Genomic DNA, 22,828 nt, shown 5'->3' with positions numbered 1-22,828 from the left:
GGTGATAATGACAAACAATGAATATGCGCCACTATGGTTTTTAGAATATATGGACATGTGCTTAGTTTTCAAAGTAAAATAGCTCCTATGCTTCTAGTTTGAAAGTTCAAATCGCTTAGTTCTTGAGATTGTTCAAATCTAAAGCGCCGTTGGTTTTTGAATATTGGAAGATCAGTAGAGTCAGAGCAAAATTTTAATCATTTTAAAAGTTAATTGTAGTAAAGTTCTAAATAAGACTGTCACATATAAAGCTAATTAGTTGTTCTTCACACAAGACGGTTTAGGATAAGTAGATATCTAAATAATTTTCAGCCTAGATAAGGTCCCTGATTTCCTATGTCGCCCAAAACTGAATGAACTGACAATCTAACACCTGTCTCTTAAATTTAATCTTAAATACCCAAATCAGTTAATTGGTTCCAGAAATTACATAGCAGTAATCGCCCCATTAAAAATGCCAATATAGGTGCCCACTAATTGTAGACTAAAACAACCGAACAAGTGCGAATCGGACTTGCATACCAAGGATTCCGTACGTAGGTACTTGTACATATGTTTTCTGTGGCTTATTACGTTTACGTACCTACTATATACATATAGAGACTAAGTATATTTTTCATGGTTTAATTACAAGTGTAGGTATATACCTAAATAGTTTCAGGTGTATATACAAGTGTATATACCTAAGTAGTTTCCCTTTAGGTACTTGTTGTATATTGACTGCTCAGATTGATGTTACTTACGAACCTAAAATAAAATAGTTATAGGTCAACCGAAAATTTTCAATTCCCATATGTGAAAATATTTATACGTTTTTTTACAGCCTTGATGGACTGAGACCTTAGTAATATTGGTTTTAAAAAACTACGCGTTTCAGAGATACAGGGCCACAGAATACATAATATGTATAAAATGGACAGATGAAGTTTTTTGTGGGACCTTCTCGGACCAAGGCGCATATGTATAACTCGTAACTTTCCTTATACCCTCGTAACTTTAATTTTAAGTTTTCGACTTTAACTATCACCATTAATCTTGGCATAACTTGACGTTTCTTGAAGTTTTTGTAAACTAAGCCTATTTGAAATAAATGAATCTGTGATTTTGAAAAAACAAATGGGCTATTACGTGATCCTATACGGGTTCAGTTTTTAAATTTTGACGTACGGAACCCAAAAAAAGATACTGACTAATGATTGCACATTGCAGGATGCTACAATCATTATGAAATCAGCTGATAATGGTGATAGAAAGTGACTCGGCGAACGTGTTAAAGAAGAGTACGGGGCGTTGCACAATCTATATATTGTAATGCAAATTGATTGGCTCGACGCGAGATTTCATTTGAAAATTTGTCTTTTAATAGTCTGTTTTACTCGTATAGTTTGTATACTATTGGAAGTCTATTTGACTTAGGATGCAGTTGTAACAGGCAAGTGAACAGTAGACAGAAAACTAATAGACGAGCTGCGTAGCCCAAAAAAATGTCTTTAATTTTTGATGTAACTTTTCAACCACTTTGTAAAATTGGTACTAAAAAAAATGATTGCTGTGACACACACGATGTAATACATTTGTTTTGGATTTGACTACTGGACATTAAAATAAACTATGAAAATGCCTAAATATGACAGCTTTTGATATCCATATCATAGGGGTGGATTTCAAACAGCCAGTCTTCAATCTTGGGGAGGCTGCCATATTGGATTTGTAATGATGTTTCTTAGCTAGTCATATATTGTCATCAGAACTCAGAGCGTGTGCAAAATTTCATCCTAATCGAAGACCGGGAAGCGGGTCAAATTAAGATTCCAAGATTTTCTTACATACCTATTAGTTACAAGTGAAGCTAATTTAAGCGTGTTAAAAATCAATGCCCCTTTTCGTTGTAATTTTATAACTCGAGAATGGGCTCACTTATCGAAACCCAATGTAAGGCTTTGCTCGGTCTATTTAGTAGGTAAATGATATAAAGTGAAGTTTGCACACAATCAGTCGAGTTCGGTTCTTCATTAATTATCACATTTTTTGTACCAACTTTATTCAATAAATGGCGGATCATTTTATTAATGGAGATTTTGCTGTCAAATTAAACTTTTTAGAATTTTTCGAACCCCTAATCCCTAGGGGTAGGGTATGGGTAGAGTAGGGGTAGGATTAGGGGTAGGAGTAGAGTAGTGTAGGGATAGGGAAGAAGTACACATAAGTCAAAGCGAAACTTGACCGGGTCCGCTAGTATACCTTAAAATTTAAAAAAAAACAATGAAAAAAAATTATGATTATGAGTCGGTACTAATATGGCAATTATCACCTCAGATTAAGTCATACGAGTATATTACGAACAATTGTACCCCGGTAACGTGAATCAGCGACCACAACAATACGTGCCCCCGAAGATGACTGATCGAAAATTCCTCTAGAGAAAAGTTTGACAGGTCATTACGCATGCGGCTCGGCGGCGCGGGATACGTACGCGCAGCCATCCGCTTTCGCGACAGAGCGACAGAAAAGTGCTGCTCTTTTTTTATATACTTTTTTTTTTTTAATACCTGCCACATTTTTTTAAATAGGATCCATATTCTACGTGTTGCTTCAATTTGACAGAAATACTTACTGCGTTCTGAGTGGCTAGACCAGTGATTTCCAAAGTGATCTATAACAACCTGCAAGGGGTCTACGTCAGCGAAAAAAAATTTGGGGGTCCATGAAAAGAATATGGGGGTCCACGATAGTGGATCTTAACACATGCACTGATAGTACCTATTTACTCACATCATAATATCTTATATCTTTATTATTAAAGCATCAGGTTCATCCTTCTCACTAAAAATATTGACTTATTGCTTATGTTATTTTATTTATACTTTATTTTATGTCTATTTAATGTTACGTATATTTTACATTACAGATATTTGATTTTGAGTAATTTTAATTTAAATTCAATTAATAAATTAATTAATTAACATGTGTTTTTATTTTAAGTTTTTAACACTAAACTTCACTATAGTTAAAAATTTACAGGAAATCAATATCAAGTTAGTAGGGGGTCTACCCAACACAGAAAAACATGGCAAGGGGTCTACGACACAAAAAAGTTTGGGGAACTCTGGGCTAGACAATATTCTAGCGGGCGGGGTCAAACTTATGGTCTCTTGGTGTTGAGTTCAGCTTCTTTATTGTGGAGCTACTGGGATTGCTTTAATACAGTAGAATATATGTTACAGGTCGACAGATTCTAAGCATCCCATCAGAGCGTATACCTATACAAGCCTTACCACAAGCTCAAAAATCGCTACTACTGCCGCTATTACTGCCACCAAGCAGCATTACTGTTGCCGTCAAGCAGCATTTCTGTTTAAAATGGCATAGTTGCTGTATAATTACAGACAAATGAGGGTTAACACCTACGCCCCTGGAGGTCACAGATATATCAAAAAACTTAGTCCTTGCATGCCCTGTGAATTGGTTCTCTGTTTAGCGATGGTCTTACCATCAAACCATCTTCGTCCATCAATTATAACTATATAAAATAAAAAAGTTTTGACGGCCTCCGTGGCGCAGTGGTATGCGCGGTGGATTTACAAGACGGAGGTCCAATCAAGGAGGGGTTCAATCCCCGGCTGGGCCGATTGAGGTTTTCGTAATTGGTCCAGGTCTGGCTGGTGGAAGGCTTCGGCCGTGGCTAGTTACCACTCTACCGACAAAGACGTACCGCTAAGCGATTTAGCGTTCCGGTACGATGTCGTGTAGAAACCGATAGGGGTGTGGATTTTCATCTTCCTCCTAACAAGTTAGCCCGCTTCCATCTTAGATTGCATCATCACTTACCATCAGGTGAGATTGAAATCAAGGGCTTATTTTACTTGTAAAGAATAAAAAAAAAAAAAGTATTACGGTGCATCTAATTAGTTAGCACATAATAAAGTTTGAAATATTCGAACGAGCAAGCATGTCAGGTAAAAGTGGTACATAGTCATTGTTAAGCATGTCATGCGAACTGTAAGTCAATCTATTGAAGATGATTTTCTACTTACCATCAAATCATCTTGCTCTGTCAATTACAACTAAGTACATATAAAACAAAAAAAAGTATTACAGTGCATCTAATTAGTTAACACATAATAAAATTAAAAATATTCGAGCGTGTGTCAGGTACCACTGGTAGGTGGGTGAACAGTACGTTCACGCATTGATAGATAGCGTAGCAGATAAGGCTTGCGAAACGCTCACATTATAGTTGTAATAGCTCCATTGCGCGCCTGCCTCCGCTACGAATAACCGCATACAGACACTGGATGAGACATCACATTTTAGAGGCCATATCTTTTATTCTTGACCAATATTCCCATTCCCTTGCAACTAGTCGGGAAAGACTGTATTAGTGAGTACGGTAATAGACCAACGAGTCGGGGATCGAACCTCCACCCTTCGCTGATGAGTCCGACTGTTATCCTTGAGCTATGAAGGCTCTATTTAACATATACGCCTACCTATAGCCGGACATAATCTTTGTGCCGTCTGCGAAATATGCCTCACGGTTTTTTTAGCCGCGAGTCAAAGATAAAATACGCTATAACATAAAATTGAAAATTTTGAAAAACCCTAAAGGTCATGAAATTATCTAGAATAAAGACTTTTATGCCAGAAATTCTTTTTACCATGGGGGGTGAAAATCAAGACAAGTGAGGCGACTTCGGGTGGGTGTGAGGCGCGCACGGGGCACACACCACCTTGTACAGAATTTAATATATACCTAATATTATAACTAACAGTTTTTCTCGGAAAATCGACGTTTTTCAATTAAACATTGAGATGTAAACCTTCGGGAATGCTTCAATGTCAGTCCAGAAAACGTTGATGTAGTTGATGTGGATCCTTCTGAAGATGTTGCACAGATTTTCCGATTTTTCGAAAAAAAAAAAACATGTTCATTTTCGTGCCACTTCCCGCAGCGCTAAGTCCGCGCGCTGCTCAGCGCCGCGTATTAGCACCAAGGTCTAAGAGAAATATAGCATTAATTTTTTAAACTCATCTCAGCGGATTTGCGAAACTTATTATAATTTCTGAATGTCAAACATTGCGCTGACCTCTTTCGATTTCATTACTTAAAGACTGGCCAAGTGCGTGTCTGCCCACGCGCAGCGAGGGTTCTGTAGTTTCAAGTCACCAATATCGACTTAAAAGGTTGACTTAATTTAACACTTTATGGGGTGTCGATTTTCATCATACTTCTAACAAGTTAACCCGCTTCCATCTTAGATTGCATCACCTTTTACCATCAGGTGAGATTGTAGTCAAGGGCTAACTTGTAAAGATTAAAAAAAAATGACGATTTGGAATTATTGTTTTGGATAGTTGTGATTGTTGGCTACAACTATTTTAATTCCTATAGCTATAATAGTGTACCTTAATTTCTCTATTATATTAAATTACACTATAATTGTATTATGTAGATATAATTTCTGTGATTTTTTTCACGTATCAGTAAAAAACGTTTACACACTTGACTCTAACAAAAATAGCACTTTAGACCTTTGTATTTCTCAAATAGATCCTAAAATCGACAAAATACACCCTTAATATTAAAAAAAAACCTATATAACGACATTCCACACTACGAGTATAAGAAATAAAAACTAAAAAAAATATTTCTCTAGCTTTCACTTTACGACTTTATCAGTGATTATGATTATTTATTACTCATGCTCAATAAATAACAACTTTCTAGTAGGTACTACTAATTGTGCGAATAGTATCTGAGCTCAACCGCAGACAGATGGACAGTCGGCTGACATGGCAAAACTTTAAGGGTTCCTCATTGATTACGGAACCCTAATAAAAATAGTTGAAAACTAGCGAAATATTTCCTAATCTGAAATTATTTAGATGTGGCACGATTGCGTAGACGGTGGCGGATAGGTATATTAAATTAAAATATTTTGTAATTGCCAACTATTTGGTTCAGTTTGGGCAATTAGTTCGTTTTGGCTGCATCACCCGCCAAGGTGTTTATGATACCGACAACTGATGAATATCTGCTTGCTCTAAAAATATTCTTGACCAACAGCGGTACGAATTTAATATTGTTTATAAAATTTTGAAGTCTGTAGGTGTACAGACTATTAAATATAGTCAAGTCATTATTATCAGCCAGCATATTTTACCGGCCCCAGTGGGCCTATTAACTATTTTGGTATTTATTATCAACCTATTAAAATAAACATCAAATCAATTAAGAAATGTCATCTACCTACTGTATGACATCCACCAGTAGCCACCAGATGACATTTGTCACAAACGTTGAAGATAGTGAATTAGCCTGCAGGTTTCAGTGACCTAACACACAACTATAAATTAAAATTGTAGGTTATACACACAAGTGTAATTTTAATATAATGAAACATCGTTTCTATAAAAGCAGTTCGTATAAATATGTTAGATCGTGATCATATACTTTTGACAGAGAGTAGTCTATGGTAAGTAATTGGTCTGAGTACTTTAAGGCATCGGTCCCAACCCAACTTCTGATAGTGATCTTTACAGAATCAACACTTACTCTATTTATTGTTAATCCTATTAAATCCTAATCCTATTAAAAGCAGCATGGTCTAAGCTCTATATCCTACAAAGAGGGAGGTCTGACCCTGTAGTGGGTTGTTATAACAGGTTGATAATCATTATTAATCTCTATCTCTAATAATCAATCAACAACAATTGATTTATAAATAATATAAATACCTACCTACGACAAATATACAGATGTCGAAACAGACATTGAATTCTATAGAAGAGATTATAAGAGGACTTTGCCCTCAGAGGACGTCACTCTGTAACAGGTTAATGTCGTTCAAAAACAAATAAATTCAATAGGTAGCGCAAGTCTTACCTACCTGTGCACACAATCGGTAGATTGTGCAAACAAACTGGCTCTCTTCACAATTCTCATTTTTCTATTCTGTAAATGTATCAGTTTTATTTATTACCTTTAAGGTTTATTGCTATTGACGCAATACCTACGTATCTACCTCGTACTTGAACATAGAATTATAACTTATTGATGAATCGTAAATCTATATTCCTACTTGAATCGATTTTTTATTCAAACAAGCGGTTGGTTTAGCTAAGTTCAAAAATTATGCTCAGCATGTCGAACTTCGAATTACATAAATCATAGACAATAATATTATATTTTTTTCAATCACCTTGGTCACGAGGTCATTAGAGTTTATGACCCTTCTTTCAAAATTCTTTTAACATGGAATGTAAGGTTAGAAATGTATGGATAAGACTTACATACCTATCTATCTGAGAAACAATAAAGGAATATTTCTTTAATGGATATATTTTCTATGTGCTTAAGATGATAAGCTATTCGACTTGTAAATAGAGTCTTAACACGTAAGAGACTTTATTCTCATCATGTGCGATGCAATGAAAAGGTCAATGGCCCGTCTAACAATATTGACACGAGCAAGAGGAGCCGATATCGCCACATACAAATATTGTAGCCAAATACGATAGATGATGTTATAGTACGAGTATAGGGGACGTTTTATAGTGCGTTGATGAGTTTCAACTTACAGTTGAAATTGGAATAGACATTATGGATTTTGTACCGGAAATCAAGATTATGTACGTAGCATGATCTAGATTTCCGGTAAAAAAATAACAAAATTGTTGGTATTTATTGTTGATCAAAAATGTAATAATTATGGTAGATAGCTAGTATTTACTTACTCATTTTATAGGTAATAGGTATAGGTAATTTTCTCATATTGGGAAGGTATTATAGTTCAACGAGCGTTACAAAATTATCATACATTAAATAAATAAATAAATAAATTATAACTATAATTTTCTGTGGCAACTACACTATTTATCTAAAATGTTTTTAGTTAGACAAAATTTCTGTATGACAAAAATTTGTATGCCGAAAAAATTTGTCGTATTTATTGTACGTCACGCAATAAATGTTTTTCCTTTTACATTTTTACAAGTTTAGGTCAAGCTGAATATTATTTATATTAGTAATAATTAATAAGAATTGAAAAATGTGTTAGTAAGCTAACATTTTTATTACTATTGACTTGAATGAACAAGGAAGAACGCAACTGTGAAAGAATACTCGATTTATTCTTAATGAAAGTGAAAGAAAGTCGTTTGACCAATACATCATTTTCATCACGCGAACATAGCGGAAGCATAAGTGAAAAAGAATCTCAACTTTTTTCTTACTTCGCGCGAACGTTAGACATTCCTACCGGCCAGTGTCAGTTACCGCTGGCTCCATTGAGAAAAAATAGACTATCGTGATTACACACTACTTGGTTGACATGCGAGACTTTGATTACGTGATGCGATAATATTTAATTAGTTTGGATGTAGAGTACGATACGCGAATAGTAAACATACATTTGTGTTAAAACTATGTGTTTACTATATAGAAAGTAATTTGTTAGGTACCTACTCATTACGGAAATTCAAATCTTTTTTCCCATTATGCATCTATTTTTTTGTTATACAGAAACTTAAATAAATGTCAGAGTGTTCTTAAATATTTTTATTTAAATGCCAAAAGGGAGTAACCTTCCCTTACTATCTTTAATATTATTAGTTAAGTCATTAAACTTGTCGATGATGTACATATTTGATAGGATATCTAGTGTTTGGATATTATGTCCACCACCACCCTTGTCTATATTATGTAAACTAACCGCTACACATCCCGTCCATCTATTTTTTCCGTTGACGACGCCATGTTTGTAAATGTCGCTGCCGGTTAGTGAATGAATTTCGCACGGTTTCCGCAATTTGGCACGAGAACATGTTTATTATTAGATGAGTTTTTTAGTAAATGGCAAATATATTGATTAAATAATTTTAATTCACAAGTTTACTTCGGACCTTAAATTAAATAAAAATTAATAATTTATTTTTATTAGTACATATTTATTCTCGTGTTATTTTTAGCTTAAAAGAAGATGATTACTTAAATATTAATTAATCACATACATAAGACTACCTACTAAAAAAAACGATTTAAAATACTTTGTAATGGTTTTAATAATTTGGATTTACTAATTGCATAATGTTAACAATTTAACTTGTCTGTTAGATAAGTAGATAGGTAGGTACTTACTACCTTCCAACATAATCCAACATCCTTCGAAATAAAGAAATTGGTTGGATACATAAGTATACTCGTAAATTTTATATCTGATCCATATTACAATATTATAGATCTAAACTACCTACTAAGTTGTTATAAACATAGGTATTGTCATTTATACCTACTCAAACTTGATGTTAAACAAATAAGTATCTAAATAATTGCCTTCGAGACCCCAATAGATAGTAAAAAGTAAAGATAATATTCCTTCCGAGGCTTAGGGTACCACTCATATTTGTTGTTTGCAGTACGTTGGTCATATCATACCTAAGTATCTGATAATAATTGTTACAATTTTCTATATGTAAAGGCTACACCTTTAGACGATATCTGTACCGTGAACGAATACCATTTTGCCACTATTGGTAAATTCGGGTGGATACCCTACGAAGACCTTTATTTAAAACAATATAGGTACTTATTTATAATGTTGTTATCTATATTTTTTCATCGTCTGACCCTGAAAATAAACTCAGTTTCTTATTGTCTTATAATTATCAAATATCAATTAATGTCATGGCAAAAGATTATATTATTGTGCCTTACTCAAAATAATAATTTATTAACACTGTTTATCAACATTTACTCGTAATTTTTATAAAAACTTGATTTTTCATTGAGAAATATTTTTTATTGTTTGCATTATCTACTAACACTAGATATATACTTATGTATATTTAAAAACTAATCTAGGTAAAGTCAGGTAGAAAATTATTTTTGCATTTTAGATACTTACAAAACTAAAGTGTCAATTTTATAATTTTGTATATTTAAATATTAGATAACCTTAACTGTGAAAATAATTTGGAGATACGAGATCATAGCAAAGTGTAAACATTTAACACGTGTTGACAGATCGAAGGGCGTTATATTTGTTCAACACCATTTGACCGATTATCAAAGGTCAGACTCCCTAAGATGGACAGAAATCAAAATCAGTTACCAGATTATACGCTTCAGTGAACATCTGTGTTTACCGATAAGTATTAACATCTAGTTATATGTATACGTAGCAATTAATTAAAATAAAAATAAAAATATCGTATTTTTTATTTTTATTTTTCCCTATTATCTGCCTATCTATATTAAGTAAGGTAAGGTTAGACAGATGTCTTACCTAATGGATGTTCATTATTGTTATCTCCATCTAATAATTTTAGGTAATTATTGCGATTCAATTAAAGTTGTTCTATAATTTTCTTGCGGAAGATTAAAAAATCTACTTATCAAATATTATCGATTCGCTAACTAAGGTAAGGGAATTTTTAATTGTACAAATATCTAGAGAGTAAATATTAGAGCATTCGCTTTATTTATTTCACTTAGTTATATACCATAATATGCCAAGGTACATGTTAGCAGAAACATAATCCATAATCTTATTATCATGAATAAAAAGTGTTAGGTACTGTGACTATAATATTATTAAAAATATATATTAAAGATAATGTGTTCCAAATAATGATTGATTAAAATAAAGCGACTGAGTCGGGCATCTCCATATTATCATTACGCACTCTCAATCATCCACCTGAACTCGCCCGCCGGACAATCTGTAGCAGGACGACGAAGCGATCAACGCTATCCGTCTCACTCTTTCCCGTCCCGCGTGAGATGCGCTCTCTCCTTCTCCCCGCGCGCCCGGCCCGTCTGCCGCTCTCGACCAATCGGCGGCCATCTTCTGCTCCCCCGAGAGCAGAGCGACAGTGCGTACTCTCATCACGATCACAAGGAGACGACATCTCGCCGCGCGAGGTTGTCGTTCCCGCGAAAGATGCGCATCAAACACGAGTGACTGATACATATAAATTATAAGTGCCTTACAGCTTTTAAGTGTTTATTAGACTATTTTATAAGAAAAAACAATCTGTGTTAAATTCAAGTTGTCGTGATAAGTGAGAGACTGGAAGGAGAATTCGGAATTTGGACTTTTTGTTATAATTATTTCACTGTTGTCCGATAGCGTGAAAATTATCCACGATTGGGTAAGTGCCATTCTGATTAGATTACAATGCAAATTATCGTTTGCTGGCGTTGCCCTATGTTTATATTTGGGTGCCTAGGTTCCTTATTATATCGAGTAGGCGCAGTGCATTTGCGGCAAGCAATGGCTTTGTCGTTTCTTGACCTCTAACGTCCAGTTTAAATATGCGATGTTGCAAAAAATATTTTTAACGATTCTGCGGCAATATTTCGTAATGAAATACCCACCGATAAGTACTTGTGATAAAAAGCTGGTTTAACGCGACGAAATACATTTGCGCCTATTTTATTGTTAATTATTATTATTTAACTCCGTTTCCTAATTATTTTTATTAAACTAATGTAGGTACTTTACTGTACAATGAGTGATTGAATTATGAAGGTGCATTTTAGTGAATAACAGAATATGAATTTAATTATTATTGTCGAAAATAAAGATTTTGGAGCTTATCGTTAGGAAAGGCCTATTTAAAAATTTTCAAAAGTTCTTACACATTTTTTGTCCATTTATTTTAGTGCCGCCGGACATTTCTATGCTCTAAAAAAATAATATACGTGTGCATAAAAAATTACAGCCGCAGATCTAAATTAATAATTTATAAACCAATTTTAGACGAATCCCACAATATTTTTATCATTACCTACCTAAAATATTTTTTTCTTTTTTAATAAAAATGAGAACCGAATTTCAGACCATTAATAGAGTTTGATGTTTTAGTGGAATTCATTAGAAGATTTTAATAAAAAAGAATTATTAAAATCGTAATCAGTAATCAGCAAAGGATTTTGTGGAACAGAAAAGTATAAATTAATTGGTGAACCTCTTTCTTTATGAAAGCTAAAGCTTGGAAAAACTATAGGTAATATTATTAGAAATTACCCACCTACCTAATAAGTAATAATATTTACCCTTACTTAAAAGTTTTACCTACGAGTAGGTACCTACTAGCTACTTAAATTATCCTGAAAAAAGTTATTTAGAAACATGGAAGTAATTTTCAATAACCTCAGAACAGAGAAATAAAATGAAGTCTATAACATTATACCTAGGTAGGTAGGTAGGTTTCATTTAATACCAATAAGAATCTTGTAAGAAGAATCTTGAAATTTTACAGTATGATAAAAGATAAATTTAAATAAAGGTTTCAGATACCGACTACTTTCACCCAGGCTGCCAACAAATGATATGTATTAGGTATAAAATAAACCTTAATTATTATTCTACGAATAGTAATAGCTGCCTAGATATCTTCCTACGTATCAAGGAAGATATTCTCGGTTAAAAATCATCCTCTTGTAAATCCTATTGGCACAGTAAAAATATATTCATTTACTGTGATATAGGTAACCATTGATTATTATTTTCATACTTACCTAATCCAAATATTATTTAAAATCAAACGATAATTAATTAATCAAGTAGGTACCTATTTAGGTACAAAATACCAATTCACGTTTTGTATCCTAATGCTCACTCACCATCCAATAAGCTCATGTTCCAAGCCCACGCACCATCCAAACGGAAGGACATCCAATAAAACTGTGTGTTAGTCTCGATCTGCATAAAGTCATAGGTACACATCGCACCAACACACAATCAGTCTTATCGGATGTTCAGCCATTAGCGCTGCAAGCATGTGAATTTATTGGATGGTGAGTGGCTAGCATAAGGCACCTAGCGCACTATAGCTTGGCAAATTCGTTCGTACCACCCCTGATGGTCCGCGCGGGCCGGGGGGCATGAAATGATGAATGAAAAACCCACAACTGATGCACCTCACTTCCCCGTACGCACGATTTCACACCCGCGCAGTCTTTCCCTATGCCCGCATATCATGGGAGTGTCACCGAACTTGCCAAGCTGTAGCCAAGACTACGGCTGGTCGTTTGCCGTGGTAGCAAGTGCTACGGTACAGATTAGTCGCCAACCGGTCGAAAAGCCGCTGCTGTTGTTATTCTGCCCGCACAACACTAGCTGTTGGCGGCTCGATACTGGTGTTGGAAGTCCATGTAACAGGCCTCCAGCAGTGGACGTCCATCGGCTGTTATTGATAATGATGAACACGGCAGGCCATCGTCAGAGAACTAGTCCGCGAGCGCTCATAGCCATTCGTAGCTTGTTCGCAAAGATCAGTCATGCCGGACTGATCTGCGGCCAAGTGTGCGATATTCTTTAGGTTTCTTCAGTTCCAGCAAGGTTCAGGTCCATGCGGGCTAAGCGGCTACTTACCTATTAGGAATCCCAATGTTAGGTCGACACTATTCCTCCCAAACAGGCTACCTTGCCGTTTGGTTAGGTTCTGAATCGCAACTTGGTGCGTTATAGAGAAAAAGAAGAGAACGAGAGTAGAGAAATCAAGAACACAGAACATCCTGACTTGTAAAATGACAATGAGCATATTGGCATGGGCGCCAAAGACGATAGACGAAAAATAGTTACAGAATATGCCTATGTACAAAAATATTTTCAAAATAACCCTTCTACGAATATTGCAACAAAAAGATTACCTATGTACAGATTTTGTAATTCTGTACCAATGTCGAGAACACACCGTATCTCTGCCCGAGACACTTGAGATACAGCGACAATTACGAGATAAGTTCGAGATGAACAGTGATTACCGCTATCACACTATTGTTGTTTCTCAAGTGGTTTTTTTACTGATAACAGGATTGCGCTGCATCACGATTGCACCTGATGTTAAGTGACGATTCAGTCAGATAACTCGAAAGGGGTACGGTACAGTTTCTCAGGACCTTAGTCCAATGTGTACAAAAATCCTGAGTATGCATTTTGAAACCATTTATAGGTCAACCAAAAACATTAAATACTACCCGATGCTTTGCGGTTTCACTCGCGTAGTTCCCGTTTCTGTGAGAATACGGGTATAAAATATAGCCTATGACACTCGCAAATAACGTGGCTTTCTAGTGGTAAAAGAATTTTTAAAATCGGTTCAGTAGATCCAGAGAATACCACAAACCTTACCTTTTTATAATATGAGTATAGATTACAAATAAAATGAAAGGAATCACAAATATTTTCCAAAATGGAGGTCGGAAACGCTATCAACTTTTAACTACTAAGTACTGAAAATTTCTGAAAAAGCAAATCCAATAACTATTACAACCCGAACACGAACCTTGGTCCTTATGATTTGAGCCACAATAACCCACCATCGATCGTCACAATAGCTAATTACCTTCCAGGTTCTGTGGTTATTAGTTACCTATTTCTAAACATAACAGAACCGAACCATGACCACAGATAGAATAGAATAAATACGCAATTTATAGTAGGTAGCTGAATGACAGAAAACGTTAATTACCAGCTTATTCTTGTATTAATTAGGAGGCATTTGTGATGGGATACCACGAAAACATCTTTCGTCAAACTTAACCAAACTGTTGTCATTTCGGGCTTCATTGACCACAAATCCAAGAAACCTCACACCAGGAACTATAGAGTAGGGACTTTTTTGTAAGTATCAGTGAATTTATGCGTAAACCAAGTAATTTGTAATAGTTGACGAAATAAACAGCTGGACCGGCCACCTTATGGTATGAGGAAACTCATAGCTTATAACAAAGTATAATAGTAAGTAAAAGAGCCGTGATAGCCCAGTGGATATGATCTCTGCCTCCGATTTCGGAGGGTGTGGGTTCGAATCCGGTCCGGGGCATGCACCTCCAACTTTTCAGTTGTGTGCATTTTAAGAAATTGAATATCACGTGTCTCAATCGGTGAAGGAAAACATCGTGAGGAAACCTGCATACCAGAGAATTTCTTAATTCTCTGCGTGTGTGAAGTCTGCCAATCCGCGTTGGGCCAGCGTGGTGGACTATTGGTCTAACCCCTCTCATTCTGAGAGGAGACTTGAGCTCAGCAGTGAGCTGTATATGGGTTGATAACGACGATAACAAAGTATTACTTCTCAGGTCATGCTTAGTAGTTCTATTCGTAGTATGAATCTATACTCATTATAAGCTTCACAAGTTCGTTGATGACACTCCCATGATATGCGGGCGACGGGGCGGGAAGAACTGCGCGGGTGTGAAGTCTTGCGCGCGGGGGCATCGGGAGTGTTACGAACGAACTTGCCAAGCTATAGTCGTATTTTATAGAGTCTTGGGTATCTTTAATAACGTAAAATATCCTTAAAAGATAGACATAAGCCATCGCGGACGTGATTCGTAGATCTATAAAAGAATAATAATCCATCATGCATTGTTATTTCGAAAATATTGGGCAGAGTTTTCGATGAAAGCTCCTAGGTGACTTTATCCGACATTTCCAACAATTCCATATAAACAAAACTTTGATAAATCATATAAAAAAACCTTCATCATAAATAACTCTGTCTATTGATGGAAACCGCGTGAAAAACCTATTCAGTAAATAGTCTAGAGTTTATCGCGAATAGACAAACAGACATACAGACTTTGTTTTATAATATGTAGAGAATAACGAAAAACCTGTTAAAGTTAGTAGGTAGGTAGGCTTCTACAGATAACAATACCCATACGAACAAACCTGACCATGGTTCAAACTCACCAATAATGAGTAAGGTACTACAAACAGAATCAATTAGTCCCTTTATCAGTGATAAGAGACAAGGATTTCACCTGTTATCAGTGCAGACGTGATCGGTCGACAATAGCTAATCAACAATTACATATACTTTATATGAATTTGTCAAGTTTTCTTACTAATGTCCTCTCAGCTAGATAAGGGAGTTAGGTACTCCCACCACGGATTACCACGCAAATAAAATAAATTAAATCTTAGTGCAAGTCTCGAGATGATTTACGAGCACTTGCCGAGAGTAGCGAGAATATTTTTTTCATTTAACAACAAGTAGGCTTTGCAATCTGACCTGACGTTAAGTGTCGATACACTCTAAGATAGCAGAGGTCTAACTTAGGAGATATATAACCTACCCTGTTTATCCCTGACGTTTTCTACGCAGAATTAGCTCTCAGGACCCTAAATCGCTTGTCGGTTAAGTAGCCTAGCCACGGCCGAAGCCTTCTACCAGACCAAACCTAATGCGCTCCAAGCATTGGAGCTTACTTGATCGTCAGTGGCTGACATTAACCATAGTTATGATTAATTTGTAATTAAATAAGACTTGGAAGAAGCTACTACAATGTTAGAAGCTTTTACACTTTGAAGTAAACGTGGGTTATTTTACTTTGCCGTTTGGATTCCTCAGATTTCCGCAGAGAATAGAACATAAATCTTCTTATAATACAGTAGTAAAACGTTAAACAAGGTTTACTTTTTGGTAGAAGTAACATAACCACGAGTATCAGCTGAATTATGGCTAACAGTCTAAAACTGTCCCATATATTATCAAGACAAAGCTTACAGCTTGCATTTTATGAAATTGAATGTTTTTGTATGCATTGCTCTTGTAAAGTATCGTGCATTGTGTAGAAGAAATCTCTCACGTAATCCATTATGGTGTTAAACGTTCACACGATGAGAAGATTGTTCTATGTTTTTACTGAAATTCCTTAAAATAGGTATCATCTCAGAAAGCTTTTAAATCTTGTAGACTTTTATGTTCTTTTCAATTCCATTACTATATTAAACTTACCCTACGAGTACCTACCTCTACTTTACCTCACCTATCCTAACTATACGTACCCTATTTCACACCAAAATCATGGCAATCCATGATTTTTACGAGTTATGTGGACTTTTCCACTAAAACCCTCTCTGTCACCCTCAAACTTCAGCATCCTTTTTTTCTGATCGTGTGAATGCCATAGGCTCCTTATTGGGACCTCAGCGGCGCCACCGGCGGGTTGGATGAGCACAGAAGCATCGCCTGACGCAACCTTATGGCAGAAGCAGAATAGATGGGTGGAACCACTCTAATAGCGTCTCCTCTGAGACTCGGTCCTCGGCTTAGATGGCCGTTCGGTATATTATCTATCAGTCCAGGCACCCCGGATATCGTGAGTTTAAAAACCCACGTCCAGGTGAAGAAAAGCGACCAATAATTCGCAACTTGCAAGTGAATGGTTGTAAGCAGAGAGAGTAAGATTCCTGAAGCTTTACAGCTGAAACATATCTATCGATATGTGAGAGATATGTGAAGGTGTTATATATCCATATCTCAGTTTTTCCCTTGTATAAGTTAACGCGAAACTCGCAAACAAAAGACAAAGGGGGCCGGCGCGGCGGCTTCGTTTGAAGCCTTACACTTTACTTAGAATCGTGTAAGAATTGTAATTCAATATTTATTACTATCTTAGCATTGTCGATAAGCCGTTTGAGAGGCCGTGTAATATTTTATGGCTGTGATTGTGATGATCTAATGCGATGGCGTGTGATTTGCGGCACATGGAATATGTAGGTTGCTGATTCAAATGCAACTAGCTGATCTCTTGTTAAAGTGATGGAAATTAAAGGAAAGTGATGGAAAAGCTTAAAGGAGCTTATAAAGTTGGAACCACAGATTTTATGATATCTGTTCGACATCTTTTACAGGAAAAGGTATAGAAATTACTTGCTGACGCCGCGCGGTTTCACCCGCGTGGTTTCCGTTCCCGTAGGAATACGGGGATAATATCCCTAAGCGTATAGCCTTTGTCGATAAATGGACTTTCTAACACTGAAAGAATCTTTCAAATCGGACCAGTAGTTCCTGAGATTAGCACGTTCAAACAAGTCAACAAAATCCAGACTTTATTCTTATTGATTGTCGATTTTAATGTTTATTTATAATGACGCAGACCATAGCTTAACGTGTTTTTCTAAAATTAGAGGCAAGGTAAACCCCAAAGTCCCGCATACAGTTACGGTGATCTAGTGGTGTGGGTACTATGACAAAATATCGTAAGATTTCCAAGAAAATTGCACATACTACAACAATACGTCAGAAACTTCGTAAAAGTGTTAGAAAATTTCAAGACGTCAACATTTTAGTGTTAAGAGGAAGGAAAAAAGTTTCCTTATTTCACTTTTTCGCGGACGCAACACTGACAAATTCGTATTACTCACGCTGTACAGTATAAAATCAGCTAGCAAGCTGTGAAGTTAATACTTGTAAAGCTTTCTTGCTGATTTGAAGGAAGGAGTCCACTGATAAGCAATAAAGTGCAAGCTCATTCATCAGGATCTCTATTAATGAAAAAAGAAATTGGAAAATAAGATAGATCAATCAATTAAATTGATAGATAGTTAATGGATATATAAATAAGAAATGACCTTAACTGAATAACATCATGATAAATTAATCCATTTATGAGATTGTGATTTTGAAAATATCTTTACCTGCAATTTATTAGGTTACATTACTCACATTTGACTTTTACCTTAAGTTTTAGTTACTACGTGCAAATAAAATTATACTGAATCATTTGTGTTGCGTCAATCAAACGTATATTCCCTAGAATCCCTTTCTGTGTAAGGTGAGTAGGTACTCTCATAAAAATGTACCATCAAAACTGGTAAATGATGTACCTGGTAGAAATTGTGAACACTTACTCATCACTTTGTCAACATTGCAAACAATACAGTCCTAAAACAGCCTGCTTTATAATATGTATTATAATCCGACATACTTCATTGATACACCCATAAACCAAAGACTAAAGGAAAAAGATAAACAGAACAGCCGGGAAAGAAAATAAAATTGCACGTATGCCATTGGTATCGGTCATTATCTAATATTAATTGTTAACATTATCAAAAAATGCCGCTAAAGCAGCATGAGGGGTCTAAGCTACATATCGCCTCTTCTAATGAGCAGATGGATCTGTAGTTGGCAGTTAAAATTAGGCATCTAATTTGATTAGGACATAGGTAAAAGTTTGAAATTACAATTTTAAATTAAATCAAAAAGGTTGAATTGCCGTCGAATAAAAAAAGTATTAATTCATTGTTGATACAAATCACTGCAAGCTTAGCTTAGCTGCGCAGGCAACTTAATTGGTATCCATCTTTAAAAAATAATACACGTAGCTCGATTATGTTTATATTGGTGACATGTACATTACATCCAGGGTCATATCAAGCAGTTCACTCAATACTAATGAAGTATTTATTAAAGTTTAATTTTCAACAAATACAGCATCAATAATTTAAAGTTGCACTGTTTTTGTATATTTGAAGTTTTCATACTATGTTGACTGTACTTCATCATTATGTTGTCGACGGTTCCGTCTATTTGCCAACATAGTCTGCGCGCTAAGTATGAATCCAAAGCGGTTGTATGATAATGCAACAAGCGACTGGCGAGCATATGCCGTGCACTTTGAGCGACCTATTATGGAGCAGACAATGCGTGCTAATAACCTGCCCGTGGTATGCGAGTGCCTACTGTACTCGACATATGCTTACGTATACGATGTATTGCAATGAGCTCGAGCAAGTCCTCCGTACTTTCGGCCATGGCGACTAATCCCATGTTGAGCCGCAAGAGATATTATAGTGCACAAGTGTACAAATATAGATGCACTATACATATATTATTCATCTGTCTGTGTGTCTTCGGACTTTGATAAACCAATGCAATGGCAGACCGAGATAACAGGAAAAGAAAAAGTTAAGGCGCAGGCTTTATTTTACCGAGTGTTCTGCGACTCTGACTTGTAGGCTGCTATTGAGATATTTCATGAAAGGAAAATTCCTAATTGAGATTTTTCTTGAAGAAGGTATATTAGAATTCGAATAATGTTTTTGTTGGCTTGACGCTAAAACGCTCGGTGTATTGATAACTAGCTACGGCCGATGAAATTATATAAAAATTGACCCGAGTTGGAAATCGAACCCAGGTCCTCGCTGTTGAACCACAACATTACCAACTACATAACACTTTTTTATTTGAATAATATTTGCCATATCTTTTAAATATGACCAATATTCCTAAAACCAGTCGGGAAAGACTGTGTTAGGGTACGACAATAGTCCAACGGGCCGGAGGTCGAACCACCACCCCTCGGAGATGAATGCAACCGCTTTACCGTTGAGCTATTGAGGATTTGAAGAAAATATAGATAAAGACAATTAACGCCAATCTATATATATATATCTATGTATCCTACTTTTGACTCACGCGCCTCTTTGTCTAATAAATCGCGCTATCTATATTAATCACTTCGTATTTATTACCATTGAAGAACACCTAGAACAACACTTTGTGGTTATACAAAAAGTACCTACGACGTCACAAGTACGTGCTTGTGGGAGACTGAGATCTTATTAATTTTCCATACTTAAAGTTTTAGTATGAGTATTTCAGCTGTAATTCATTGAAATATTTATTAAAAAATTGCAAAAAAAAATTTCAATACAGTCAAAAATGTTTCAAAATTCAGTAATACAATGAAATGGCTAATCTATTCTAGATTTCTTTGGCATTGTGAAGGTGTACTTTTTTAAGGTGTACCTTTCAACTACATTTGTTTTGGTAATTTGCTTTTGGGCCTTGAGTCTAGAGTACGGGTCTAGAGGTAATCCTCGTTAGGTACCCGGGCAAGTTCTAATGAGAAACCAGCCTTTGAGGCTCTTGGTCAATAATAATCAGGGAACATACAAAAAAATAAAATAAAAAAAACAATGACTCTAATTGAGAACCTCATCTTTTTTTTGAAGTCGGTTAAAAAGACAAATATTAATTAATAGCTCGTGCAAATGTAAATGCAGTGAACGTCCATCGGCCGACATGGGGCTGCCCTGCGCCGATTGTGGTGTGATATCATCATCCCACATTGGGCGGCGTCATACAACTCAAAGGCTTCCATGGGATTGTTGCAGGCGTCGCCGCGGTCGCGCGTCGCGGGCCATGCAGGGAGCCGCCACTGCGCCTGCGCCCCCCGCGGCCGAGCCGCCTACGTCACAACGTGAGTACACAAACAGCTAATGCTATCTTAAGCTAGCCACTCACCATCCAATAAGTTCACGTGTCTGCAGCGCAGTTCGCAGGTGGTCGCAATCAATCGTGTGGTGGTCGCGATGTGCATAACATCATGTAGATCGCTAGATAGTACTACGCAATACGCTTATTCTGTAATGCCGGCCACTCACGATCTATACGTCAAGTATTTAAAAAAATCATCATCATAGTCAGATCCATATTACGGTATTTTTTCGCAATCATACCAGTAAGCGCTGCACACTTGACGGTGTCGGTATACTAACCTCTTAGACAGAAAGACAGAGGTGACTGCGAAACTCACACTGTCGAATTTAAAAAAGGTTTCAGAATAGCGCTTTAGATTTTTCAGACAATTTAAACAAGGGTGTTCTGTAATCAATAAGTAGGTATGTCCGACAGCTTCCTTCTAACTGATCGAGCTTCGATAAGGTTAAGGTTTAGAAATGTGTATTATTACTATCATGATAATATATATAATAAGACAACAAAATCATCTAATCATCTTTATTAGCCATTTTGTAAGTACACCTACATCTACGGTCTCGAGCTCGAGCATCCTATTTCTTGCTGCACACTTATATACTAACTACACAATCTCTACTTTCTTGCTGCACACTTATATACCTACTAACTACACATTCTCTACGCCAAATTCCTGCAATGTCCGTAGCAACAATTTTGTTATACTAGTATTTTTTGTAGGTTGTTTGTATAAAACTTAGTTTCGACACACATATACAAAGAAAAATGCATTTTTGTTTATCGGCTGTAGCTACGTCCTTGTCCAGAAGGGGCGAATTCGTCACGAATCGTATCGCGCGACTTCATACGCGCGTTGTCGAAGTACTAGACATCAATACATCGCGTCCACAAGCATCGTGCGAATTCAAAATTCGCGCGTAAATCGCTTGCACTACGCCAGACTCTCGACACGCGCGAGAGAATCGCGGCGAATTCGCCCTTTCTGGACTGAGCCTAACAAGCGTTAGCTACAGTCAATCGCGTCATACAACTCTATAAAGCGGAGGATGTGAATACGACCCCGCACAATGAGCCATAAGCCACAAGCCATGAACGTAACGAAGCCATCCAAGATGACACGTGCCTCAGAGCGTTCGTAATACGAGAACTTTATTAAGCAGATGCATACCTTACAGCTCATAAACGTTACAATAACACTAGCAAACGGTAGGCGACTTCGTCCGTGAGACGAATATCTTAGCATTCCATGGATTCACCTTGCGGGTGCCGGGTCCATCGCGTGGCAGAGAGAAAAACTCCGAGCAGAGTTCTGAACTTGTGAGTACAGGATGTAGGGTTAAGGAATTCCTTGACGATCGATCAACACTCCCCGTTCTCTGCTCGTGTTGTTCTCCCTGCCTAGCCAAATTTAGTAAGATCCTATTAGAGCAGCTTTGGATACTCGTTCTAATATAGAGCTAGCTTCTAGAGAGGCCAAGGTCTTTAAGCAAGTTATAGAGAGATTTTGGTGATAATCGCACCTACTTCTACGGCGTACAGGCAAACTACATATCCATTTTTAGTTAGTTTATTTGTTAGTTCATAAAACAATAACACGAGTAAACGGTAGAGACTTCGTCCATTTCTCTGACACTTCGGACCCTTACGAAAAGACTTTTATACAAAGTCCCTCTTTCAGTTATTCCTCTTTAATTTTTAAAAATCCTTTTTAGGTAAGTAAGCCTAAGTACCATAGGAGGTCCTGGGATCGAGTCTCTGATCGTGCTATATCGTGAAATATTGAGCTATTTCTTCCAAGAAA

At 36.4% G+C, this 22,828-nt stretch overlaps 1 protein-coding gene across 1 annotated transcript in view; it reads left to right on the top strand.

The window, feature by feature from the left end:
• The first annotated feature begins 10,881 nt into the window (after positions 1–10,881).
• LOC112051226 (uncharacterized) overlaps positions 10,882–22,828 on the top strand; it is a 35,259-nt gene continuing 23,312 nt past the window's right edge. The window contains exons 1-2 of the mRNA XM_052889459.1: positions 10,882–11,154; positions 20,925–21,010. Coding sequence (XP_052745419.1) covers positions 20,953–21,010 — 58 coding nt within the window. The 5' untranslated portion in view covers positions 10,882–11,154; positions 20,925–20,952. The remainder of the gene's footprint in view (positions 11,155–20,924; positions 21,011–22,828) is intronic.

This window comes from Bicyclus anynana, chromosome 2 (genome assembly GCF_947172395.1).
Source record: "Bicyclus anynana chromosome 2, ilBicAnyn1.1, whole genome shotgun sequence".
In the NCBI taxonomy this organism is placed as follows: domain Eukaryota; kingdom Metazoa; phylum Arthropoda; class Insecta; order Lepidoptera; family Nymphalidae; genus Bicyclus; species Bicyclus anynana.
The sequence above is the reverse complement of the archived record's forward strand: the minus strand, read 5'-3'. Positions and strand labels throughout refer to the sequence as shown.